The 27,711-nt window shown below is 42.9% G+C and overlaps 1 protein-coding gene across 2 annotated transcripts in view; it reads right to left on the bottom strand.

Annotated features, from left to right (window-relative positions):
- The window catches only part of CACNA1B (calcium voltage-gated channel subunit alpha1 B), a 277,505-nt gene that overhangs the window by 143,614 nt on the left and 106,180 nt on the right, over nucleotides 1–27,711 (bottom strand). For both annotated transcript variants that reach the window (XM_040442805.1, XM_040442806.1), the window contains 3 exons: nucleotides 17,812–17,903; nucleotides 15,909–16,061; nucleotides 12,337–12,527 (listed from right to left, as the gene is read on the bottom strand). In XM_040442805.1, coding sequence (XP_040298739.1) covers nucleotides 12,337–12,527; nucleotides 15,909–16,061; nucleotides 17,812–17,903 — 436 coding nt within the window. The remainder of the gene's footprint in view (nucleotides 1–12,336; nucleotides 12,528–15,908; nucleotides 16,062–17,811; nucleotides 17,904–27,711) is intronic.

The raw sequence follows: 27,711 nt of genomic DNA, 5'->3' as shown, positions 1-27,711 counted from the left end.
CGTCTTTGTAGACATTTTTTTTTTTATTATTTTCGCATTCTACTTAATTTGGGATGCAAATCATATTTTCAATTGGTCTTTATTAAAAAAAATCTAGCACTTTCCCCCGTTCAGATGTCAGCCTCTGTGTGTTAGCAGAGTAGCAGGCTTTCTGTTCATACTGCGTCTCCAGATGGCTCACGTGAAGCCCTTGTCTCTGAATTCCTGACAGCTCCTAAACAAATTAAGTTATAATGAGTGTTTATGAGCTGTCAAGAATTCAGAGATAAGGGCTCCACGTGAGCCGTCAGGGATTCAGTGTGAACAGAAAGTCTGCTACTCTGCAAACACACAGAGACTGACATCTGAACAGGGGAAAGACGTTGAAGAGAATGGGGTTGAGCTACGATACCAAGCACGGGCACTATACAATGTACGGCGCTGTGCTTGGTGAGCAGAGCGAAGGCCGCAGAGCTATTATGAGCTCTGGTGCCTTCTCAAACAGATGATCAGCAGGGGTTGGACCCCCACGGATCAGATACTGAGGATAGATCATCAATTTTTAAATCTCAGAAAACCTGCCGTTCTCTGGATCAACTTGCAGGATAACAGGCTGACCTGGATGGACAGATGTCTTTTTTTCAGCCTTATAAACTATGTCACTAAACTATGTAACCCTTTAAAGTGGCCTTTGTAGAAACATTTCCTTACATTTTCATGTGTTTTTCAAAAATCACCTTTAAAGGGGTTATCCCATGATTAATGCAAAAAAATGAGAATCAGACATCATATAGCACATGACAACCTCTTTCTAACAAAGCTAGAACCAGCCCTGGACCTCACATGGATCCAGAGATCTACCCATTCATTGCTCTGCTAGATTTATATCAGGCTGAAAGCTCAAGGGGAGTGTCTTTTCTGCTGCAGCTCAGGGGGCGTGTCTCAACTCTCCCTATCACAGCTCAGGGGGCGTGTCCATGCTCTCCCTATCACAGCTCAGGAGGCGTGTCTCAACTCTCCCTATCACAGCTCAGGGGGCGTGTCTCAGCTCTCCCTATCACAGCTCAGGGTGTGTCTCAGCTCTCCCTATCACAGCTCAGGGGGCGTGTCTCAGCTCTCTCCCTATCACAGCTCAGGAGGCAGTTGAAGAATGAAACTGAGCATGTGCGGCCTTCTCAGTGAGCAGGTCAGAGAAATAAGAAAACAAACTATAGGTGGTGCTGAACAGATCTATTTTATTGAATAACTCAGTGGCTATGCAAAATTTTTAATTAAATGCAATTACAAAAGTATTCAGATGCAGGTGCTGGTTTGAAAACTGTAGAATATTTTTCATGGGACAACTCCTTTAACATAAGGATATGCTTAGCTGTGCAGTCTCTCGTCAATAAAGTACTATTACTTCAATGGGAGGTGTATACAACCATATGCAATTAGCTTCCCCTAGTGGTGTCCTCTGGCAGATAGAATTCTAAATGTTTAGTCCAGATGTGTTTCTACTCTACTTATTCCAAATAAGGTGCTGGCAGACAGGCCCTATATTTAGCAATTGTTCTGGACAAAGAACCTCCTGTACTATACTGGTGATGAACCCTGTGAAAGAAGGATGACAGTTTGGGAGTTGCTTGAGAAAACTTTAGAGTACTTTCACACTTTCGTGAGTACTTTTCCAGTATTGAGTTCCGTCCTAGGGGCTCAATGCCGGAAAAGAACTGATCAGTTTTATCCTAATGCATTCTGAATGGAGAGCAATCCGTTCAGTATGCATCAGGATGTCTTCAGTTCAGTCACTGTACGGTTTTTGGACGGAGAAAATACAGCAGCATGCTGCAGTATTTTCTCCGTCCAAAATCCCGGAACACCGGCATTATTTTCCATTGAAATGCATTAATGCCAGATCCAGCCCCAAGTGTTCCGTAAAAACGGATCCTGTTTTGCAGTCTGCGCATGCGCAGACCTTTAAAAATGTGAAAAAGATAAATACCGGATCAGTTTTTCCGGATGACAACCGGAGAGACGGATCCGGTATTGCAATTCATTTGTGAGATGGATCCACATCCGGATCCGTCTACAAATGGTATCCGTTTGCATACAGATGCCGGAATCCAACAACGCAAGTGTGAAAGTACCCTAAAACAGGAAGCAGGGATCTCAGTGGATGAGGTGGTACCCGCACCTGTAAGGAATTTTTGGAACATGATGCAGATATGTTATAAATGTTTAAGCAGGTGATACCTCCTTAAAACCTGATGTGGTCATTCTAAAAAAGTAATGAGGTCCTTTACTTGTGACCATCTGAAAATCTATGCTGCTCTGTGTGCACTTCACAAATAACACATGTGTTGGCAGACACGTAATGATGGTGCAAAAAAGTGTCATGGAGGTAACAGCCACCATTTACCGCGACATAGAAACAATACTGTAAGGACGGAGACAAATGGCAAATATGGTTTACTTGATTCCTATCCCAAATGCAGATTGTTCTGAAGAGCTTACACTCTACAGTATCCACAGTCTTACAGTCCAGAAGATATGTGATCCCCAGAGGATGCGTTCACTTATTTTACTGAGCTCTTGGTTCCCCATGTGTAGCTATTGAAAGGTTATGCAAATATATTGTAACTAACAAAATGCTGAATTGTTTACTGATGAGTGTAAATAGATGTAATTTCCCTTTAGTTTCAATGAGGGAGATGACAAGGTTATTTGAAATATTAACAGTATCAAACACAGAGGCACCAAAATGGTGCACACAGCGTAAAATATACAGTATGTCTGCGTATCTATCTATCTATCTATCTATGATTATCTATCTATGATTATCTAACTATCTATCTATCTATCTATCTATCTATCTATCTATCTATCTATCTATCTATCTATCTATCTATCTATCTATCTATCTATCAATGAAGCACTATTACTTCAATAGGAGGTGTATACAACTACATGCAATTAGCTCCCCCTAGTGGTGTCTACTGACAGATAGAATTCAAAATTAGTCCAGGTGTGTTTCTACTCTACTTATTCCAAATAAGGTGCTGGCAGGCGGGCCCTATATTTAGCAATGGTTCTGTTTTTTTCTTTCTATCTATCTATATCTCATTATCTATATATATATATATATCTATATCTCATATCTATATATCTCTCTATCTATGATCTATCTATCTATTTTTACGTATCGCATGTGGAACTATTAATTTCTATGGGGCTGCAAGAAATGTGAACAGTACACATATGTCGGCCCACATCTGTTTGGCCGTTCGAGTAATTATAGAACATGTCCTATTCTTGTCCATTTTGCAGACAAGAATAGGCAGTTCTATTAGGCAAATAAGGCATGTACAAGGCCGGTATCTGTATTTTGCAGATCTGCGGTTCACCCACTGCAAAATACATACGATCATACATACATATGATAATACATGCAATATGTGCATGAGGCCAAGGTAGTGGAGCTGTCAGAAATGTTGTATCTCAATAGCAGGGCCTGTGATAGAGAAATTTAACACTCCAAACAAAACTGACAAACTGTGATGCCTAGTGCAGGACCTGTGCAGTGGAAGATTCTCCCTATTGTGTTACTCGACCCCTCAGTCCCTACAATCAGTTTTAGGACCATGCACATGACCATATTTTTGGTGCAGATCAAATGCGGGCCAATCATTTCAATGTATTATAGTGACACGTGGTAGGTGCAGGCCTTGTTTTTGTATTGTGGTCTAGTTCTTCAGATCGCTCCGTTCGTTCATCCTCATTACCAGACCATTAGGCAATTTCCTGGTCATCTGGCATGGGATTAACTAGTTGCTATCAATATGGCGGGCAAGATGCAAGCTGGTGAGAATATACTGTGTACACTGTAGATCTCTGAGGGTTGACCCCCAAAAATGGAGCCGTTTGTGAACGAGAACAGTCCAAATGATATGAGTGCTCCTGTCCTGGTATCACTGCGTTCATTCCTGTAAACAATCAGTCTCTCATCAGACGGAAAACCATTACTCAATAACCTGCTAGGAACACCACATAACTCCGTCCTTATGAATGATGAATGAAGCAGCAGACGTAAGCTTCCCCGGTCTGCTGCGAATCCAGCCAGTACGCAGCCAGCCATTACTGATGATTTACCATCACCCTGCTGATAAAATCAGTGTCCTCATTTCACAGGACCTAAAATCTCATTGACTGCAACTGAATCAACTGCACTGATGAATCCTCCAACTGGTGACAGTGCACAATAGTGAGCATTTTATGGATATCTAGCGTAAATATAAAGACGGATTCACATATTATTTATTTTTTGGCAACGTCACTGCTTTGAAAGCTGATTAGCTACTGAATTATCTGAAGTTCAAAACTATCAGTAGTTTGGGGACATATGAAGATGGCACCACTGACGGGAAATACTACGTAGACAGATTGATAGATACTACTGGTAAATGTATGGATGGAGAAGAATGGGGGTCCCAGGACAGAGCCTTGAAAGGCACCGACAGAGAAGACGGGATGAAAAGGTGGTGGATGATGCCAAGGGATAGGAGAATTTGTAACAGGTGGGAGTAGTCGAGGTGTTGAAGGAGGACAGAGTAATTTAGAAGAAATAGGACAGGTATATTTTTATTATACTGGCTTTTATAGCGCTGCCATATTCTGCAGTGCTTTACAGACATTATCATCACACCCCACCCAATGGGGCTCACAATCTAATTCTCTATCACTATGTCTTTGGAGTGTGGGAGGAAACCGGAGAACCCTGAGGAAACCCACGAGAACATAGAAACTCCAGGCAGATGTTGTCCTTGGTGGGATTTGAACCTAGGACCTCAGCACTGCAAGTGCTAACCACTGAGCCACCATGTCGCCCATATTAAGAGGAGTACAGAGTAATGTAGAAGACAGACAACAGGTCTAGATGGAGGAGCACAGAGTAATGTAGAAGGCTGAGGACAGGTCTATATGGAGGAGCACAGAGTAATGTAGAAGGCTGAGGACAGGTCTATATGGAGGAGCACAGAGTAATGTAGAAGGATGAGGACAGGTCTAGAAGGAGGAGCACAGAGATATGTGGAAGGCTGAGGACAGGTCTAGAAGGAGGAGCACAGAGTAATGTAGAAGGCTGAGGACAGGTCTAGAAGGAGGAGCACAGAGTAATGTAGAAGGCTGAGGACAGGTCTAAAAGGAGGAGCACAGAGTAATTTAGATGGCTGAGGACAGGTCTAGAAGGAGGAGCACAGAATAATGTAGAAGGCTGAGGACAAGTCTAGAAGGAGGAGCTCAGAGTAATGTAGAAGGCTGAGGACAGGTCTACAAGGAGGAGCTCAGAGTAATGTATAAGGCTGAGGACAGGTCTAGAAGGAAGAGCTCAGAGTAATGTACAAGGCTGAGGACAGATCTAGAAGGAGGAGCACAGAGTAATTTAGAAGGCAGAGAACAGGCCTAGAAGGAGAAGCACAGAATAATTTAGAAAAAAGAGAACAGGTCTAGAAGGAGGAGCTCAGAGTAATGTACAAGGCTGAGGACAGGTCTAGAAGGAGGATTACAGAGTAATGTAGAAGACAGACAACAGGTCTAGATGGAGGAGCACAGAGTAATGTAGAAGGCAGAGGACAGGTCTAGAAGGAGGAGCACAGAGTAATGTAGAAGGCTGAGAATAAGTCTAGAAGGAGGAGCTCAGAGTAATGTAGAAGGCTGAGGACAGGTCTAGAAGGAGAAGCTCAGAGTAATGTAGAAGGCTGAGGACAGGTCTAGAAGGAGGAGCACAGAGTAATGTAAAAGGCTGAGGACAAGTCTAGAAGGAGGAGCACAGAGTAATGCAGAAGGCTGAGGACAGGTCTAAAAGGAGGATCACAGAGTAATGTAGAAGGCTGAGGACAAGTCTAGAAGGAGGAGCTCAGAGTAATGTAGAAGGCTGAAAACAGGTCTACAAGGAGGAGCTCAGAGTAATGTAGAAGGCTGAGGACAGATCTAGAAGGAGGAGCACAGAGTAATGTAGAAGGCAGAGAACAGGCCTAAAAGGAAAAGCACAGAATAATTTAGAAAAAAGAGAACAGGTCTAGAAGGAGGAGCTCAGAGTAATGTACAAGGCTGAGAACAGGTCTAGAAGGAGGAGCTCAGAGTAATGTACAAGGCTGAGGACAGGTCTAGAAGGAGGAGCAGAGGGTAATGTAGAATTTAGGCCAGGTCTAGAAGGAGGAGTACAGAGTAATGTAGAAGGCAGAGGACAGGTCTAGAAGGAGGAGTACAGAGTAATGTAGAAGGCAGAGGACAGGTCTAGGAGGAGGAGTACAGAGTAATGTAGAAGTCAGAGGACAGGTCTAGAAGGAGGAGTAAAGAGTAATGTAGAAGGCAGAGGACAGGTCTAGATAGAGGAGCACTAAGAAATATATAGAATAGAGTACAGGACTAGAAGGGGGTGCAGAGGGTAATGTAGAATTTAGGCCAGGTCTAGAAGGAGGAGTACAGAGTAATGTAGAAGGCAGAGGACAGGTCTAGAAGGAGGAGTACGGAGTAATGTAGAAGGCAGAGGACAGGTCTAGGAGGAGGAGTACAGAGTAATGTAGAAGTCAGAGGACAGGTCTAGAAGGAGGAGTACAGAGTAATGTAGAAGGCAGAGGACAGGTCTAGGAGGAGGAGTACAGAGTAATGTAGAAGTCAGAGGACAGGTCTAGAAGGAGGAGTAAAGAGTAATGTAGAAGGCAGAGGACAGGTCTAGATAGAGGAGCACTAAGAAATATATAGAATAGAGTACAGGACTAGAAGGGGGTGCACAGAGTAAGGCTACTTTCACATCTGCGTTTTTGCTGTCCGGTTTTGAGATCCGGCATGGGACCTCAAAACCACAGCAAAACACTTCCATTTAAATAATACAACCGGCTGCATCCGTTCAATATGGATCAGGTTGTAAGTCAATGGGTGCCAGATCCGATTTTTTGTGTCCGAAAAAATGGATCTGACACCATTAACTTACATGTTTTTTTGTGCCGGATCTGGCTTTTTCAATTTTAATGTCACATAGGCAGTGGACAGATCTACAGTAGAAAGGGTACAGAGAAATGCAGAGGATAGAATACAGTGTTAGAAGGAGGAGTACCGAGTAATGTACAAGACAGAGGAAGAGAAGAGAGTAATGTACAAGGCAGAGGAAGAACACATTGTAAGGTACAAGGCAGAGAAAGAGAAGAGAGTAATATACAAGGCAGAGGAAGAACACAGAGTAATGCACAAGGCAGAGGAAGAGAGTAATGTACAAGGCAGAGGAAGAACACAGAGTAATGTACAAGGCAGAGGAAGAACACATTGTAAGGTACAAGGCAGAGAAAGAGAAGAGAGTAATATACAAGGCAGAGGAAGAACACAGAGTAATGCACAAGGCAGAGGAAGAGAGTAATGTACAAGGCAGAGGAAGAACACAGAGTAATGTACAAGGCAGAGGAAGAGAGTAATGTACAAGTCAGAGGAAGAACACAGAGTAATGTACAAGGCAGAGGAAGAGCAGAGAGTAATGTACAAGGCAGAGGAAGAGCAAAGAGTAATGTACAAAGCAAAGGAAGAGCAGAGAGTAATGTACAAGGCAGAGGAAGAGCAAAGAGTAATGTACAAGGTAGAGGAAGAGCAGAGAGTAATGTACAAGGCAGAGGAAGAGCAGAGAGTAATGTACAAGGCAGAGGAAGAGCAGAGAGTAATGTAGAAGGCAGAGGAAGAGCAAAGAGTAATGTACAAGGTAGAGGACGGGTCTAGAAGGAAGAGCAGAGAGTAATGTTGGGGGCTCAAGCAGCTAACAGATCATAAGTGGCTTTGGTGAAGGCAGTTTCAGTAGTCAGATGATGATATAAATGTATATAGCCACTCTGTGCTGTAAATAATGAAGAACACATAACTAGGGAAATTCTCTTTTGTCATGAACACTGATGCAGACAACCAATGTTATCTGGAGCTATCACAATGCTGCTTGTGTTACTTGTACCCCACTGTGAGACATCTTTGTTGTCTTCGCTTCCCCGACATTGTGCTTGCAAGCTGCTGGCTAAGACAGCACATTAATCATAGGAGAGCACGAGGATATAAAACTGGATCATATATGTGCAGATGCAGTAACATCTCTAGGCTTCCACATGTGCCGTAGCAGAGGCACAGATGGAGAAGAGCTGTTTGTCATTTAGCAAAACCAACCATTGTATCACAATGGGTTACCTGTGGTTTTCCATACTGCTATATAGCACCCATATAATGTCAAACTGAACGGCCTAAATAGTACCACTATAGCGAGATAGTGTAGATCAATGGTAGAACAGCAGGTTCTGATAAGTCCCACTCAATCACTGAGCCACAGACAGAAAGCATCCTGCACACGCAGTACACTGCACACGATCAGGCTTGTATATAGAATACCGTCCTGCTGACAAGTGATTTACTCGCTCAAAATAGTCATATACTGCGACAATAAAACATAGAAGATAGGTGCAGCATGACAGGAGTATGTTACGTAGATAGACACAATGGCGACAGACAAAGATAGACTAAGCAGACAGATATAGAGCGTCCAGGAGATAGGCTGAGAAGTGACGAGATGGACAGAGAGGAGATGACAGACTGCAAGATGGTCATAGATTTAAAGGGGCACTAAAGTCTATCTCGTTTACATTTTGGTCTGGCTTAGGGGACATCATTTCTGCAACCCAGGATTTGGTAGGTGCTGTGGATGGGGCTAGAACTACTTGTCTCCCTCGCACATGCGCAGATTTGGGTGGGCTCAGATGTTTGTGCTTGTGCCAGACAGACAAGTAGTTCTGGCCCTGTCTTGGGCTCCATGCCCGTCCATAGACCAAACCGAAACCTAGTTTTCAGAATGAAGAACATTCATAGATGGGGGTGCTTCACTAAGCTAGTCCTCATAGATGGGGGTCCTTCACTAAGTTGGTCTTCATACATGGGGGTCCTTCATTAAGATGGTCCTCATAGATGAGGGTCCTTCACTAAGCTGGTCCTCATAGATGGGGTCCTTCACTAAGCTAGTCCTCATAGATAGGGGTCCTTCACTAAGCTGGTCCTCATAGATGGGGGTTCTTCACTAAGCTGGTCCTCATAGATGGGGTCCTTCACTTGGCTGGTCTTCATAGATGGGGGTCCTTCACTTGGCTGGTCCTCATAGTGGGGGTTCTTCACTAAGCTGGTCCTGGTCATTGTGGTTGCCTCTGTGATACAACCTCTTCAGGAACAGGAGCCATGATGGCCATGGAGTTGGGGGGAGGAAGTTCTTTACTCTGCTGATTGCCAAGTCAGCTTCTATTTAAAAGGGATTGAAACCATGATGTTAATGTAGACAGAACAAACACACAGATGTTTTTGGAATAATTTTCTCCTGTTTTTGGGTCTTCTCTTATGAATGTCATTTCTGAACAGTTTTGTATCTATGCTGCAAATTTTTATATATTTTTTTCAGGGGCTCAGACATCAGCGTTTTTCTTAGAACTTTACAGGGAAGAAGATAAAAAAAGGAATCCATACTTGTCCATTTTTAAACCAGACAGTTCCAGAGACTGCAATTTCCAGAGGATTCGCCTACGCACGAGGCCCCTTCACACAGCGAGCTTGCATTTGTAAATGAGATACAGCATTAGTAAATAAACTGCTAGATAAGGTTACATGCACCGTCACACTAAGAGACTCGTGCTAAGTGCTGGTTCTACTGGTCACGATGCCACGACTGCACCCAGGAGGTTCAATTATATCACCCCCTTCTACCCCCACCCCATACAAAGGAGAGAAGCATAGCACAGTCAATCCGTCTGGTCAGTCTCTGTGATAAAAGTCATATATTTTCTTCGGGTTTCTTGTCTTTTCATTTCGCTGCCGCTTTTGATGTATTAAATAAGAATCAATGGGATAACAAATGATCAGTGACGGCATTCGGAAGTAGAAGACAGTAACGCTCTCGAGACACGGACGCATTGATCACCCAGTCTACCAGATGGACTGGGAGTGTACAGCGAGACAGAAGCCAAAGATCTGACTCAGGCAAATCTCGGTGTCTTACTCTGCATCCGAAGGAAGGACTAGTCATTAAAAACAAAAATCATTTATCACGTTCCTGCCTGGAAATCGACGGGAAAAAAAACTGAGACTGGAGAAGATGGGAAATGCAAACGAGACAATTCAAACCAAGACAGAAGGCAGACCAGAGACCGTAGCAAATAGAAATGTCCATTGAAATAAGTGTTGAGCGAATCGAAGCCGAACAAATTAAATTCGATAAAAATTTCAGGAAAAATTTGATTGGTCGTGAAGTCGAATTTCTCGTGCTTCGTGATAACAAATCAGATTTCCCTAAAGTGGCGGTAAAAACTAAAAATGCTGGCGGCATTGTGCCCGCTACATACAAAGAAATAAGTAGTAAAGAAGTAATTAGGCACAAATTGAGTTTCTTTGTGAAATCTGGTGACGCAGCCAAATAGAATTTTTCATAAGTTCGCTCGTCTCTAATTGTAATGTAGGCCCATCACTGGTACTCCCAAAACAACTGTTCCCTATGCACACTGGTTGTTCCAACACATGACCTCACCTAAACCCCTTTGGGCTGTAGTGCTAATAAGGCTCTGTTACCCAGTCCACAACTGGAATATGCTGTAGTGTCAAAACCTCTGATCTCTCGGGCCCCAGCAGGGGAATACTGGCCATAAACCCTATAGGGAAATTTCCCGGTGGGCCGGGGACGCCCAAACCCTTCTCGGCCACCGGTCAGATACATAGTGATCTGATGTTCTCACTATTAATTATTCTAGGAGCATCTGACACCTACTACACTGGCTGGGAATAGAGAAAGGTCCCTAGCTCTGCTAATTACCAGGCCCGATTTTATTTAAAAGGGGCGGAAGCCATGATGTTAAAGGGGTTATCCTATGACTAATGTAAAAAATGAAAATCAGACATCATATAGTACATGGCAGTCTCTTTCTAACAAAGCTAGAACCAGCCCTGTACCTCGCATGGATCCAGAGATCTCCACATTCATTGCTCTGCTAGGTTTATTTTTTATTAAGCTGAAAGCTCAAGGGGAGTGTATTTTCTGCTGCAGCTAAGGGGGCGTGTATCAGCTCTCCCTATCACAGCTCAGGGTGTATCTCAGCTCCCCCTATCACAGCTCAGGAGGCGTGTCTCAGCTCTCCCTATCACAGCTCAGGAGGCAGTTGAAGGATGAAACTGAGCATGTGCGGCCTTCTCAGTGAGCAGGACAAAGATATAAAGAAAAAAACAAACCACAGGTGGCGCCATACAGATACATTTCACTGAATAACTCAGTGGCTATGCCAAATTTTTAATTACATGTAACTACAAAAGTATTCAGATGCAAGTGTTGGTTTGTAAACTGTAGAATATTTTTCGTGGGACAACCCCTTTAATGTGAACAGAGCCAACTTATACAACAAACATCATTCACATTGTAGGGTTTTCATTTCAGAATGTTTTTGGATCAGTTTTCTCCTGTTTTTGTGTCTTTTTTCTGGGACGCATGTACGCCATTTCTGAACGGTCGTATCTAAAGCAGCAAATTTTCATTTTTCATGGGCTCAGCCATCCTATATTGCATTATGAATCCATGAGAAACATTTTGGCATGCTCCATTGCATTCTTTCATGTGTACTAGCCCCTAAAATCATTACCTATAGGCAATCAGGGTCTATATGGGTATACAGGGTCCATGTGTGAGGATCTGTGTGGACCCCATGTAAACACTGCATATGGAGGCTGTGTGGCTTTCTTGAGGATGTCCTATATCTCGCCCTATCCAGTCTTGATAATGGGCTCCATGATCACTATATTGAGAAATCCTTGCAGATACGGTAGGCTACAATACAAAATATATCTGTGAATATGTGGTTTGTTGGGTTTTACATGAATCCACTGTCAGTCACTGTGCCGACAAAAGATGTTGTGGAGCATAGGCTGTGGAGGAGATTATAACTTAAGGAGAAAGTCTGGTATGGAGAGCTTGACATACATCCATTTGTTAAGTAAAACTTGCAGTAATTGCGACAATAAGAAAGAGGGATTTCTGTTTTTTCCGCTCTCGCTACAACATCGGGTGCTTCCACTTTACAGCTAATTGGCACATTTCTATTCCAATCTCAGCGTCAGCTCCTTGAGCCACTGAACAAGCAATATTATCCTACACAGGACAGAATGTCCTAGATATCCCGTATGCCTCGAGAATTACTGGTATAATCTCCACCGTCAGAAACCTAATATTTGTGGAGAATACATCAATAAAAAAGAGGGGTTCTGTTTCAAATATGCCAAAAAAACATCTGGATAACAACCAACAAATGAATAGCTTGTTGCAAGCTCTTCGCCACTTACGTTATAGAGAATGTCCGTCCATCCTTCCATGGTAATGCACTGGAAAACCGTAAGGACCGCAAACAGGATATTATCAAAATTAGTGATTCCAAAGTTAGGTCCTTTCCAGTATAACCGGCACTCTGCTGTTTCATTATCACAAGTTCGAGCTGGTGGTTCTTCTCCACATGGGAAATCGCCCGTAGGTTCACCTGTTTACAGAAGAAAGAGAGTTAACTTGGTAAGATAGTTCAATCACCATCTATAATCTAACGATTAAGAAAGTACACTGTATGAGCCTTGGTAACCAACCCAAAAGAGTTTGATGCTTTGTATGTAGCTTTTTCCTTTATTAGAAAGTAAAATGGATTATAACTTCCAACTTTGCAAGAACAGTGAGGCACATCTCCACCAAAAGTAATATGCACCCAGATCATAGTCCGGACATGCCTCATATAGGGCTCCAAGACCATTCATTGTAACAGCGAACTGATTGTCCACTCTTTGTGAGCTAATGGAATAGGATCCACTCCTGAGTGGTCTAGTGGGATATCAGCTGCTTCTTGAGGGCCTAGCTACCATCCACTGCCAGCCTAGTGGAATCGCATCCACTACTTAGTGACCTAGTGATATTACAGCCACTCCCTGGGTACCTAGTGAAACAGCATCCACTCCTTATTGGCGTAGCAGAATAGCAGCCAATGTCTACGTGCCTGGTGGAACAACATCTACTCCTTAGCAGTCTCGTCGAGTATAAGCTCTCTCTGGGGGCCTAGTGGAACAGCATCCACTCCTTATTGGCCTAGTGGAATAGCATCCACTCCCTGGGGTCCTAATGCAACAGCATCCACTCCTCAGTGGTCTTGTCAAATATAAGCCACTCAACAAGGGCCTTTGAAATAGCAGCTGTAGAAACGCATCCACTCCCTAGTTGTCAATTGGAATATCAAACCTGGGTACCCAGTGTAACAGCAACCACCCCCTGATGACCTAGTGGAATAGCAGCCACTCCCTGGTGGCCTAGTGGAATAGGAGCTGCTCCCTGGGGTCTTAGTGGAACAGCAACCATTCCTTAGGGGCCTAGTGAAATTGCAGCCACTGTCTCAGTGCTTAGTAATATAGGAAGCACTCCTTGGTGGCCTAGTGGAATAGCAGCCATTCCCTGGTGGCCTAGTGGAATAGGAGCTACTCCCTGGGGTCTTAGTAGAATAGCATTCATTTTTAGTGGCCTAGTGGAATAGCAGCTACAGTATTCTCTTTGTGCGTAGTGGAATAGCATTAATTCCTTAGTGGCTTAGTAGAATAGCAGCCACTCCCTGGTGACCCTAGTGGAATAGGACATACTCCCTGGGGTCTTAGTAGAATAGCATCCATACTTTAGTGGCCTAGTGGAATAGCAGCCATATCTTGGTGCATAGTGGAATAGCATGAATTCTAGTAGAATAGCAGAGGCTCCCTGGTGGCCTAGTGGAATAGCAAACAATCCCTGGTGGTCTAATGGAAAAGCAGCCACTCCCTGGTTTCCTATTGGAATAGAATCCACTCCCTGGTGGCCTAGAAAAAAAGCAGCCACTCCATGGGAGCCTATTGAAATAGCATTCACTCTGTGGTGGCCTTGTTGGCAAGCTTTCACTTCCTGGCATCCAATGGTCAATCATTTGCAGTGGAATAGTGTCCACTCCTTATACCTCCTCACCTGATGTCAAAGAAGAATGACACATTCCCAGTGGTCATTTCTCATCAACTTACAAATGTATTGTAGGTAGATATGCTCTATTGCACAATGTCAAACCAATAATTGAGGTCTCTGAATGTCATACTGGTTCTTGGGGTTCTCTAGATCATGGCTTGCTGGGGTATGGCATTTCACCACTTGTAGACATTTTAGAGGACCTGCTCGAAGCCTTATAACAGTACCACATTTATGACAATGAGAGGAAATTTGTCTCCTTGGATATATTACAGAAATGGCCATACTTTCGCTGATTGTTTCTGTTGGAGAGAAAGTGGAGCAGCTTGGACCGTCTATCTTTCTGTTAATCCGTTTAAGGCCAGGCACACTGTCTGCCCCGCCACATAAGGAGAATCAGAGGGAAAACACGTCTTTGGATTATCTCAAATTATCCTAATTTCCAGAGGTAAAACCCAGAGAGTCTGCATATGTGATACAGTAGAAAGTTATTAACACTGCTTGACATCGGTCTCAAAGCTTCCTTGATCTCCAAAAACCTTCTCTAGATAGGGATGGAGGAACTTCTCAGAGATACACGCTGACAGATCTCTCATTTCCTGGAGGTCATTCTACAGTCTCAAAGCTAGAAAAGTTAGACAAAAGAGCAATTAATGTAGCTGCAAACAGCTACAACAGGGCTCTTATGGCAAATTTAATCTCTTTGATAAGAATATCGGAAAATTCAAGATACGTTATGCAACCCTGAGCTCGCAATATCTGGCATTTGCAAGGGATGAGGAGGATATGCTAAAATGTGCTTTTCGGGCTTGTCAAATTCGACAACCTTGTCTTATACATGCTCCCATCAAACAAGGTGCTTCCAAATGACCCCTTTTCCCCCTTCAGGAGTCACATAATTCATTGAATAGATGTCAATGGTGTCCATTGCTGTCAAAGAAAGCACTCAAATATTTCCCAGACCAATTGATAAAGGTGGCCATATACATTAGTGTAAGGTCAACCGACCCTACCCAGGTTCTTTGTGACCAGCTGACCATTTAATGCTTATTGGATATTTGGTTGACATATGTTCAGCAGATATTGTGGGGATCGGGCAACTTGAATTTCAGAGAGTTAAGCCACCACCAGAGGTGTCCTGCAGTGTTTTACTACCCTCCCTCCATTCAGAAAACATGTTATAAGAGTGTAGAACGGAGCGTGCATGTGTACGGGAAGGTCGGGACTCGGGAGGAATAGCTGTCACCCGAATACAGGTTTTGAAGGCATGTCGCCACATTAAAAGGGTATTCCAGGACTTTGATATTGATGACCTTTCCTTAACTGACTGCTGGGGGTGTGGCACTCAACACTCCCATCGATCAGCAACTTCCGGAAGGCGCCAGCCTGAAAATATAATGTGGATGGAGCCAGAACATGAAAGCTCAGTCCATTGTATAGTTTCCAGCACCAGGGGTTGAGTTTCCCAACTGATTTTGTGAAGGTGCTTGGTGTTGGACTCCACAGATCTGATACAAATTGGGGTCAACCTGTCGTTTGGACTGGATGAATCTCCCGTCAAATCTGATGGAATTTGCAATAGGGGCAGCAAACCTTCAATGCAAATGTGACCAAGGTCTCGATGATTTAGAAAACGTTACTCAGGTCTAAAATGTGCTCATGAATTTCACCTCCCTTCCCCTATTGATTTTGGCAAGTGAAAGGGTACTACTGAGCAAGGGGTGACACTGAGCCCAGGAGATAGCTCCTCCTCATTAAAAGAAAATATGGTTCTGTGCCCCAACCTGTAGGGTGATGATCAGGAATCCCAGTATAAATTTGACCATGTCAAATCATTTTACCTGCAGTCTCATCGAGGTTTTACTTACTTACTTACTCATTGCCGTAATTCTCTCGTTCTTACCTGTTTCATATGAAAAGCAAGTTTTGTGGAACTTTCCCATATAAAACTCCAGCCCTATAATAGCAAACATAACGATTGCGAAGAAAAGCAGCAAGCCGATCTGAAGAAGAGGGACCATGGCCTTCATGATGGACTTTAACACCACCTGTAAACCTGGAAATTGGAATATAGGGTATGAGTTAAACATCTACATATACTAATACAACATTAATACTTACATAAAAGATCTAAGGATCCATTAGGGGTGGTGTTTAGTGGTGTAACCACAAGAAGCCCTAATCCTATTTTGGCCCCTTCAAATTATACCTCACCCCAATATACTGAGCTCCACCTTCCCATGTGAAGACTATACTGTGATTCACCCACATATGTAATTTTTTTGAAGACTTGTCCATCAAGTTCAACCCTTCACAGACCCAATTATTTGATCCCGACAAAGGCCAAAGATGACCCCCACCCCTCCCAGGCTATTGCAGTCACTTTTGCCTCAGAGATGAAAAATAGATTCTTCCTGAACTCACAGTCCAATTCGTTTTTACTGGATTCATTTAACACCACTGTACCCTCTTGTTTGATATTAGAACTTCTTCGAAGTTTTTTTTATAAATGTCTCAACCTTTTTAAATGTTGTAGATGCTACAGCTTGCGGTCGGACATTCTTAAATGAAACGCTCTTACTGTAAAAAACCCTTTCCTATATTGAAAATGTAAATTTTCTTTCCACATAGAACACTGTTTTGATCAATTTGATGATGTTTTGACTAAAACTGGCCTTATAGTAGACCGTTTGATGACATTAATGATCAAGTCAACTCCTTTTGACATGTTTGGGATGGTCACTGGTCGTTGTGAAATCTGCCATAAAGTACGAAATGTGCTGCTATTGTCCTCACTTCATTTATATTCACTTGTTCTTTCTAGGTTGACATCAGGGGCATGGTTGGCCATAAGGAAAATCTAACCAGGTTGACTAACAAAGCTCCAGGACCCCAAAGGAAAAATCTGAAAATAAGTCCCTCAGACTAGTGTTTTATATTACTGGCCTCCTCATAATGGGCAGAGACCATTTGGAGCCACCAAGACTCCAGAGCTTGTGTGTAACATCAAGCTCTGAACCCTCTAAAGCTCCTGGAGATGGTTGACCAGCATGTCATACATGAAAAAATGTTCAAATAATTGGATTCATAATTCATCAAGATCAATATATAGTATAGTTTGTTAGGGAGTCTGTCACCAGGAAATTCACTAATAAACCAGATCTTGTAGGGCTAGGTGAGCTGAATGTGATGATACTTATCACTTGGAGATCCGTTGCTTCATTCTGGAGAAAAAGAACTTTTAATCCATATGCAAATGAGCAGTTAAGTTCACCGAGGGCGGGGCCAAGTCACTCTATGCACCATGGCCCCTCCTTCTTCCTCTGAAGCCCCTCCCTGTCCTCCTTGATTGACAGGGCTATATGAGATGACTACACAGAAACCTGGCTCGGTCAACAAGAAGAATAGGGAGGGGCAGGCATAGGACGTAAGAGGATCAAGGTTGCACAGAGTTACTTGGGTCCACCCTTGGTGCACTTAACTGTTCATTTGCATATAGATTAAAAAAGCATTTTCTCCAGAATGAAGCAACGGATCTCTAAGTGAAAGGTACCATTACATTTAGCTGAGCAAGGCCTACCAGATATTGGTTTAACTGGGACAGACTTACTTTAATGCATTTTTCAGGGTTCAGGATGTTGACCCTCAGGATAGGTCATCAATATCTGATTGTGGGGGTCCAACGCTCAACACTACCCATCAATAAGCTATTTGAAGCCCTTTATTGTCACATTTACAACCCGATTTTCCACTTTTATGATCGAGAAATGACCTTTAACTAGTAAGAAGAGGATGAGATTACGTACTAGGGATCCCCGAAACTAGCTTCAGCGGCCTCAATACTCTGACTGCCCTCAATGTCCGCAGGTCAAAATCCGTGCCGGCTGTCGCAAGTATCCTGCATTAAAGAGAAGAGAGAGAGAGAGAAAAACTTTATTGAAAAGAATTGCTGCGGAATAAGAACAGCATTTATCCTTACATTTATCTGATGCTTGCAAACTGATAAAAGCAGCGTACCGTGGAAGAGTTTGTAAAAACTCCATTGGAATGAATACGTCAAAGGATATGTGCACATGAATTATTCATCTACGTTCTACGCTCATTCCAATAACCATCAATATTATATGATTATGATTTATTTATACAGTGCCCAGAAACGGTATATAGCAGGGATGGCCAACCTGCAGCTCTCCAGCTGTTGTAAAACTACAACTCCCACAATGCTCTGCTGCCGGCTGATAGTTGTAGGCAATGTGGGCATGCTGGGAGTTGTAGTTTTGCAATAGCTGGAGAACCTCAGGTTGGCCATCCCTGCTATATAGGTCCAGGACCAAGAGTCTGATCCTACACATTGGCTCATTCTACAATGAAAATCCAACTGGTGCAAATTTTGAGGACAAAAGGTAATTTTCCTCAAAATATATTAGTTCTTGTCTCGCCCTCTTGTGATGTTAACCTTTATGTTTCCCCATTCGGGACTGGGTGACAACCAATATGGCCGCCATTACAGATCCCTTTGTCATTGTCTTCAAGTTCTTTCTAGTGTTCTCAACCCAATGCACACGGGAAACAAAGAAAAAAGAGAGAGAAGGGCGCAATCTATGTGGTCGGTATAAAGTGATATTACATACAGTACTGTATAGATCCTCTATCTTGAGCCTCAAGCTGTTCTGTTGACCACAGGACTGCTCCTCAATGTCAATGAGCAGAAGACAGAAAAATGGCAATTGGTTTTGGCAATGCTTCTTGACCCCTCGAATGCAAGGATAAGGGACCATATTGATTGTAGATGAAGATTGATTCAGTATATTGATAGCAGTCATCTGATGAAGACTCCGTTTTGGGGGTGAAATAAATTGGATTGATCTTCATCCACAATGGTTGTGGTCCCTTATCATGGTATCGAAGGGGTCAAGGAGAAGGATCAATACCAGTACTTTTTCTGCCAGTCCAATCTGCCTTTCAGGACTCCAAGAGATTTGGGTGACAACTGATGACCATTGTCCTAGTATCCTTATTGGTTTTCACATGTTGCTTTGGCACAAGTTTCTTACATGCTAGTTTAGTACTACCCACTTCTCAGTTTTTAACTATATACCTCTTTCTACCACCAACAGGATTATAGCAGAGGTTGCACTTGCCCATATGAAGGACCTACAAGACCTGCAACATTGATAGGAAGATTATTGGCATGGAGGTCTCCTGATATGTACCCCCAAAGTGGGTCTGTAAAGAAAGCATTTTTGACATGATGATTCAGCGGTGAAGACACAAAGCAATACGTTTCCTCCTTGGTGATCTCCGCTGTACTTTACTGAAAAGGTTTAGATGAATTGCTGAAAAAAACCTCCACCAAGTACACAAAATGTACGAAAACTCGAAGAAAAGAGATGTTTAGTATAGACACAATATTACTACTGAGATGTTCGATGCTCAAACATGGCTACTTAGGCTGGTCAGGAACATTTCCCATTCTGATGCCCTGTTTTGCCGCTTATAGCATCTCAGAGCAATGCTTGTCATGTCCTAACATGCAGAACAAGTCAACATTCAGCCCTAGGGTCACCATCAGTGCATGAAGGACCTGATTTTTATGGCTTCTGTAATCCTATACAAATGTAAGTAGTCTTCAAACTAAATCACTGCAAATACCACAGGGGATTATGGATGATTCGAGGCAAGACAAATAGTTGGGTAGCACATAGAACAAGCTGTCCATACACATTAGCTAGCTACTCCTCCAGACTTCCCTATCTACGAGCACTCAGCTTTCTACAGGAGGAAAGGATTGGTATGTTGAAATCCAACATGGTTTATGCTTCTTCTACTTGACACTGGAAGACAGTCAGGACACTTGTGTCTGGGCACTTCAAGTCATGACATTTTCATGGCTCTGTTGGACAACACCAGTTCAACTCAAGACTAATGAATCTTCTGACAAATTGGAGATTCTTGACTCTCAATCACAACCTTCATGAAGGTTCTTCACACATCAACTTCAAATGAAGTGTTAAAGTGGTGGTTTTTCTTTCCATGTATACAACTTGGCTACTAAAACCCCCAAAATATCAACTGGAGTGGCGCATTTTACTGAGAACTGATCCCTTGGTCTAACATATCATAACTATTGGGTTTACCCTTTCGGTCTCCCTGAGTTGACCTGGTAGCCATATTGCTGCTCAACCATTTCCCCAGCGCTGCTGCCCATTATAACTATACTGTTTGGACTATTAAAACCAATTATTTTCTATAAGATACCCTTTATAAATTACCCCTTGGAGAATAAAGAACACATCAAATTACATTTTTTCTCATGTGCTCAGTGCATCCATGAAGAGTCCATGGGATCCATTTTTCATAGAAACCCATTGATCGAGCAATTCATTAGATTAACTTTGCAGGAATGAATTCGGGACTGAGTAATGTTCTTAAAGATAATGTATGGAGTATTCTGTTCATATTGTTATGCTGTCAAATCTGTACTTGCCGGAGTAAATTGATGACAAGGTATGACAATGTGCATTGATCTTCTAGCTATATTGGGATTGGAGAATTAATCTTTGAAAATGACCCAATGACACTTTCCGTCTATATCCCAATCTACCAGAGCGAGATAAAAGCACCAAGATAAGGTAGACTAGTGACGGACTATGATAATGGAGTCATTTTGGGTGGTGGCCCATTGCTATAAGGTGGCCAAAACCTGACCATACATGGACATTCATGAGACAAGACCCCTTGTCCTCACATACAAATGCTCGAAGGGCCACAGGTGGCTTGTTAAACTATAGCCTTATGGTAAAGGAGGTGTCCCGAAAATGGGTAAAGATCTGGCAACAAGAAACCCCCCCAAACTCTGGAATGAACAGGTCACACTTCTGACCCAAATGGAGACGTGACCAAACATATCTAGATCCTTTCCATTGAGGAGACTAGGACTTTTGAAACCTTAAGGGGGTTAAGACCACCCTGCAATCCAGCAGTGGTGGTCGTGCTTGCACACTATAGGAAAAGCCGCCGGCCTCCCTGGTGGCTGGGACCGTGGGAGTGCACGTAGGCTGGTGCTTTTTTCCTATAGTGTGCAAGCACGGCCACTGCTGCTGGTTTGCAGGGTGGTCGTAACCCCTGTAATACGAGCCGTGTCTAATGTGATGGAAAAATGAATCCAGCCAGCAAATGAGGCAATTTGGACAATCGCAATACATCAGTAAGTGCCTTGTACTAACTTTCTCTACATGATAAATGCTATCTGCTGAAGTGAGACAACCCCTTTAAGAATCGGGAGGAATATTTATCACTGTTTACATATGAGCATTATAATATTTTCAGAGTAACAACCCCTAGGGAAGCTGTAAAGGTGACTACATATATTGGTTGTTACTCGACTTGATAGAAGATTAAAGGGTTTTTTCGGAAATTAGAAACTGATGATCTGTTAGTCTGTAACCACTTCCTCAACCTGTGACATCTCGCCCATCAGTCTCATGGCCTTTGTGCCCATCGGTGGAAATAGAATTGATCTGCAATACCAAGCACCACCACTATGCAATGTATGGCGCTGTGCTGAAGAGGCCAGAGCACTCGTCCTATTGATATTGATCTTGAGGATGGATCATCAGTTTTTATGTCCCGGAAAACGCCTTTAATTGACTTCACACAGGAGGGCAATTGGGGAGGCTGTATTGATTTTTTTTTTATTCCAGAGGGGTAAATGCTCTTCAGGGGTTAATCCCTTTATATATATATTTTTTATTTTTTTTTGACTGCCCACACAGGGTGCCACACGTACATGAAGCAAGCTTGAAGACAACCTACAGTTCATGCCACCCACGTTACCATCTTTCAGGGCTACAGAAGGGCGAAAGGTTTCTTGTCTCTGGCCGTGCTGATGTTATGAAGAGTCAACTGTGTCTAGGATTCCCATCGCTTGTCTGTCTCATGGGGCACGCCGTGTTAGATAGGTCCCAGCTGCAGCTCATCATATGTGCAAGCCGTCAGACACACATACACAATATACACACGTCCCCGAGGGGCTTGTGGCAGCTTCGGTTACATCACACACTGTCTCGATTGCAAAACTCTGCAGCAGAATCTGCGCCGACCTGCCTTGTACACACCGTAAAATGTAATAAAATACCAGGTTTATCGGCCAAGAGGATTCTGCTCGGTCTTACACATGGTTGAAACCTCAGCTCCAAATCGATATCACAGTATGTCAGTATGAATCCTAAAGTTATAGATGAAACGACCAATAACGAGCCCGGGTAATGATAATTATTGCCTCTGGGCTACAGCTGTAGCTATAGGGGGTGTAGAAGTAGCCGTCACACTCGTCTGTGGTGCCTAAAGGGGTCAAGGACTCCTCTGCAACACAAAAGGCGGTGGGATCTGTTATGGATTTTGTTTTGGGGCCCAGCAGCTTCACGTTTCACCTCCATGCATTTCATCCATGTCATCTATAGACGAATTGACCATCTGCTGAACGGTCGAGCTCAAAAGGTATTGGTAAAAAGATTCTCCAAATGGGAATCTAAAAGTCTAATTTGTTTTTAAGAAAAAAATGTTTGTGGGCAGCTTCAAAGGAAGAACTGAACCTGCCCATTGTATGATGCCTGAAGAAGGGGGTTGGTACAGCCTCGAAACGCGTTGCTATTTTACACAAGTAAACGGATCTACCAAGACTACTTCGGCAAGCAGCACCCATGAGAATTCTTTTTGTAAATCTGCACATTAGGAGTTACGCTCCCAGGGACCAAAAGGTACCATGGGCCAGATGAAATGCTCGGGAATTGATATGGATTATGGTTCAGATTCTGCACCCAAATCATCATCAAATTCTTTAACGTTCCACCGCTAATGCATGCAAATGGGGTTTTTGTAATCCCTGTTCACATGCTACAGAAAAAAATCTTGTTGGATTTTTGTCAGCACCATGGGGGGAAAAAAATCAAACATATGTAGACTAGCCACTGAATGGAGCAAATCTTTGTGCGGATCCGCAGCTCATCGACTGCATGAATCCAAGTGTCAGCCTAAGATTTCTGCTGCAGATCCTCTTGTGAATGCGTGGGCCATTAAAAAATCTGTGACATATGAACATACCCTTAGAGTGTGGACTAAATAGGTAGCCACCATTGGTATGGGCCTATGTTGGTCTCTGTGGCCTTGTGAAACTCAAGGACCCATGTAGGTCCTTGATGCTGGAGGCCAAAGCAGAATATTAGTGGTTCTTATTGGTTCCTCTAATGGACTTGACTTAAAAACTCTTGGCTAGCCAATGGCACATAAAACCTTTAGTGCGTATCAACCCAATATGAAATTTGGAAGACTCGTAGAACCGAATTTTGCAATAAAAAGGCTTAGATCTCTCCGGTGGCCTATTTTTGTCATATTGTGACCAGAATGTATTTGTCCTAAGCCAAGAAGGCAACTCTCGGTCAGCGTCCCTTAAGGAGAAGTCAGTTGAGGAGAATGGTTTCTGTGTACCAAGATGGGAACATTTGCTCCATAAAATCCGTGTCGGGGGAGAGATAACAAACTGGCTGTTTATGAAGACCATAGATGTTGTATTGCTCTGCCCAGTGGCTTGTATGCTATTGTTACACTGCAGCACGCAGGATAGAAAGTTGTTAAATTCTGACGGAGCCTTGAAATATCCTTGTCTTAAATTTCAATAAAAATGACCAAAAGTTGCAGAAACAATCTGATTTAATGTGGGTGTTGACAAAAATATCAACCAAGGGACGGTTCCACTTCTAACTACATTTATTGTGTAAATGAACATAAAATAGTTACCGAATGCTTACTTTTAGGCTGGGTTTCCACGGCAGGGGGTGGTAATTAGTAATGCAGTTGAGAATTTAGCTAAAAAATCGGTTACTCACCAAGGACAACATAAACTTGACCTTCACCTGTACTTGCAATTCATGGTAAACTGCTGTGATGTTACCATGCTTTTCTCGGCCGTTCCACGTCAGCTATGTGGAAACCCAGACTTATTGATCCAAAAAAGCTTTTTATTTCCCCATTTCCATAACTTTGCCTAATATTGTGACCCCCCTCGTGACACCTTTTGATCTCTATTTTTGCTGTATAGAATGGCATAGTCCACTACACTAGTACTACTCCGACAAAAATGCACCATGCACAATACCAAGGGTGGACTGGCCTTAGACCCTACAGGGAATTTTTCTGATGGGCCAATGCCCAGGGGGCTGCCCGAGCCCTCCTCATGGCTGCCAGCTGAATACCTAATAATCTGATGCTCTCAGTAGTGATTAATGCTAGGAGCATCAGGTACTTAAGCACCTAGATGGTGTCCACAGGTGCCCTCCTGAATTCAGCTTTATCTCCATCCTCAGACCGGTGATACCGTTGAATACTGCAGTGGGGGCAGCAGAACTTTGTGCTGCACTGTGGTATTTGGTTCTGCTGGGGTCTCATTTTGTGCTGTACTACGGTATTACTGGCTCTGACTACTTCTGTTGTCCGTGCCTACATGTGTTCCTCGACTTCTGTCAATTTGGATCTGCCTACAACATGGGGCCACTTTTAGGTTTTCATCATGGGGGCATTCATCAGAAAATCCATCCAACGTATACCTTCAAAGTGTGTATGCGCCGTTAGCATAACACAAAAAAATGCCGGCTAAACTCTGGCCATAGGCAGAAAACCGGTAATGGGGGACAAGTAGCTGCCAAATGCTATCTTTTTGGAAACCATACAACTAGACAAAAAAAATACTTATTATTTTCGGATATCAGAAGTCGGTGAAAGGTCTGTCATCCCAATAGAAATAAGCTTGCTGTTGGATTCTGACAAAAATTGGAGGCGACCTGACATAAAACATTCATGATCTGTAGCTGGTGTCCTGTCTATGCTTGTTTATAAGCTTTCTTTAGACCTGAAGGGAGGAGGCGGATGGGATGAGAAAAAGTTGTAAATTATAAGGAAAATGGTGTGCGCCAGGCCTGTGACACAGGTAAGAACTATCACCTATTAGAGGAAGTGAGAAAAAATATAGCACCTTACTCAACCTTTCAGCTAGATGGTTACACTACGTGTGTTACTCATCGGCGAGGCTCACAGATGTACAGCATAGCCCCAGGATAGCCAATTCTACAGCTACTTACTCGACAGCTGAAAAAATGAAGGAAGCCACGTGCAATAACACCGCTATAGTCCTTTCTCAATGACCTCTTCTTGTCATGGCTAGCTGAAGTGGAATTGCCCTCGAAGCAATATTTGCTTTTACTATATCAAAATAGCTTTGGATTTCCTGTTAGTTATTATCATTCTGTACTTTTTCCTTAGAGGAAGGACTGTTTTAAGGTGTGATATTAGTTATTTGGAGAACATATCCAATAGTGATGGTGATGTTGTTGAACTTTAGGATCCTCACATCTCTAAAGCCAAGCAGATCCTCAAAAAAGACAAGGCTATGTCAATGGTGGTCCACCAGAAGATCATCTGAGGTTTCAGTATTTACATGGAGAAGATGGACATAGACACTAGAGGTACAGCTGTCGGCTCATGAAAGACCGATCATTCAGTTGGTACTTCCACAACATATCACATACTGTATATACGATTATGTCCTACGGTTATATCCTAACCAGTAGACCACCAAGGTTTTGAGTATTTACATTGAAAGGTTGGTCAAGATCAGGAACTTACAAAACTATCCAAATATCTGTTGAATGGGTTGTAGGGATTGTAAGCTGTTGAAGGACCTTTAAAACAAAATGTTTTGAGCTTCATTCTTTTATCTCATGTCGACAGCCAAAAACATCTGAAAAATCTAGAAAGCAAAAGAATGAATGACTGTATTTATTATAGTGTCATTGGTTCTATAAAGGGACTATCCCACAAATGGCATTTATCACTGATGCATGAGTTAAGTGATAAATGTCTGATTGCTGAGGACTTCACTGACCATTAGATAAGTTTGAATGGAGAGGTGGTCAAGCAAGTCAAGTACTACACTTGGATATTTCCATCAGTCCTGATGGGGACCTCGGGTTCTAATGATCGTGGATAGATCATGAATATTGATTGTGGTAAAAACCCTTTAATAATTTTTCTTGTAAGGTAAAGGGGTTGGCAAGTTTTCATAACCCTTGTTTTTATTGTGGGCCCCTCTCTGCAAGTGATTTTGGTCAAACAGCCAGAAGCCTCCAGCCCTAAGCTGTTTGTTTATGTGGACCATCGTTCCTTCCATGGTCTTTAAGACAGTAGTATCTGCAGCTGCCAACAGATGGAGAACCTCAAGCAAGAATCCTAAGATCCAAATGTGGCTCCCAAGCTGCTGGTTCCGGAACCTTGTTTTAGCTAGCAGGAGGTTTTCACTGGTAGAACACCTACCTTAGATACACAAGTTCTAAGGTAGCATTTGGAAAATGATTGTCCCAACTTGGGCAAACTCTTAACCATCTGTCTTGGTTAGAGAAACTCAGCTTCATCTTCAAGCTTGCATGCCTGGTAAACTATGACTTTAAGAGATTCATTCAGAGAGGTTGGGGCGTAACATCTGCAGAGCTTATTAACCCTTACATCTAACAATACGCTCCAACAACAGCAACGCTAATGAAAGTCGCAAATCATTTTACAATATTCCTTGAATAAATTGCTGCACTCTTCTAGCGAGGTTACAGTGACCGGATTCTCCCTTCTGCATTATTAATGGCTCAGCACTGGAGGCAGCAGAACAGAAGACAGTTCACCGGCTACAGGCGATCATTCTCAATGCTGTAGCTGTAGGAATCTGCCGTGCCTAGTTATTTTCTTCATGGTAAATGCAACCGTATACTGAAGGGACAAATGAATATGAGGGACAAATGAATATGAGGGTAGAGCTTGCCATCGTTCGGAAGATTTTTTGGTTTAACTGTTTTGACAGGCCAAAGAATTTAGCATCAGCCATTTTTGGGAATGGTTTGGTCGACTCTAGGTGGCCATTCAAATGAGAGGAACATCTGTCAAACCCACCGATTTTGATGGATCTGGTGGACCATTTAATGTGTTTGAGAAGGTGCTGACTATTCCCTGATGACAAATGTCAGGGGAAAGTAAGATTGGTCTGTTGGATTTCAGCATGCTTGATCCTCCTGTTCTCAAGCGAGATAAGCGGACGCAGCTTATTCCTCTCTCCCTATGTGCTCAGCTCGATGAGGTTTTGGAAGGAATAGGTGTTGACGGAAGGCTTGGTTACCTTTATGTTGGCTGACTGGTCACATAGGACAGGACAGGAATGAACTGCTATATCCAGTCTTGACTACAGTTCACTTCAAAAATCACCTAAAAGCCACCAAGTGCCTTCCCTTCCTATTCTGAGGCAGTGACAGAGAAAAGGCACTGATCATTCTTTAAAGAGGACCTGTATCTCTTTAAGTAAATACATGTATTCTTCATGAAAACCAGGAAAGAGGCCTTAGGGGGCATCATCAGCATTGCTTGGGCAGTAACACAACACTTTCATCAGGGGAATGGAGGGGTAACAGGGGAGCGGCATAATGTATAGTGATAAGAAAAGACTATCCATATTGTACTATTGTTTGAATCCCTGGTATTCTGACTCTTGGATTGTCCCTGACCTTGCTCCTGACTACCGGTTAATCCTCTGACATTATCTCCTGCCACTAAACTCGTCTGATTCAACTATTGGTGTTTGTATTTTGTGTTGGTTCTGATTTATCTCTCTGTTTTGG

Source organism: Bufo bufo, chromosome 8 (assembly GCF_905171765.1).
Source record: "Bufo bufo chromosome 8, aBufBuf1.1, whole genome shotgun sequence".
Classification (NCBI taxonomy): Eukaryota; Metazoa; Chordata; class Amphibia; order Anura; family Bufonidae; genus Bufo; species Bufo bufo.
The sequence above is the reverse complement of the archived record's forward strand: the minus strand, read 5'-3'. Positions and strand labels throughout refer to the sequence as shown.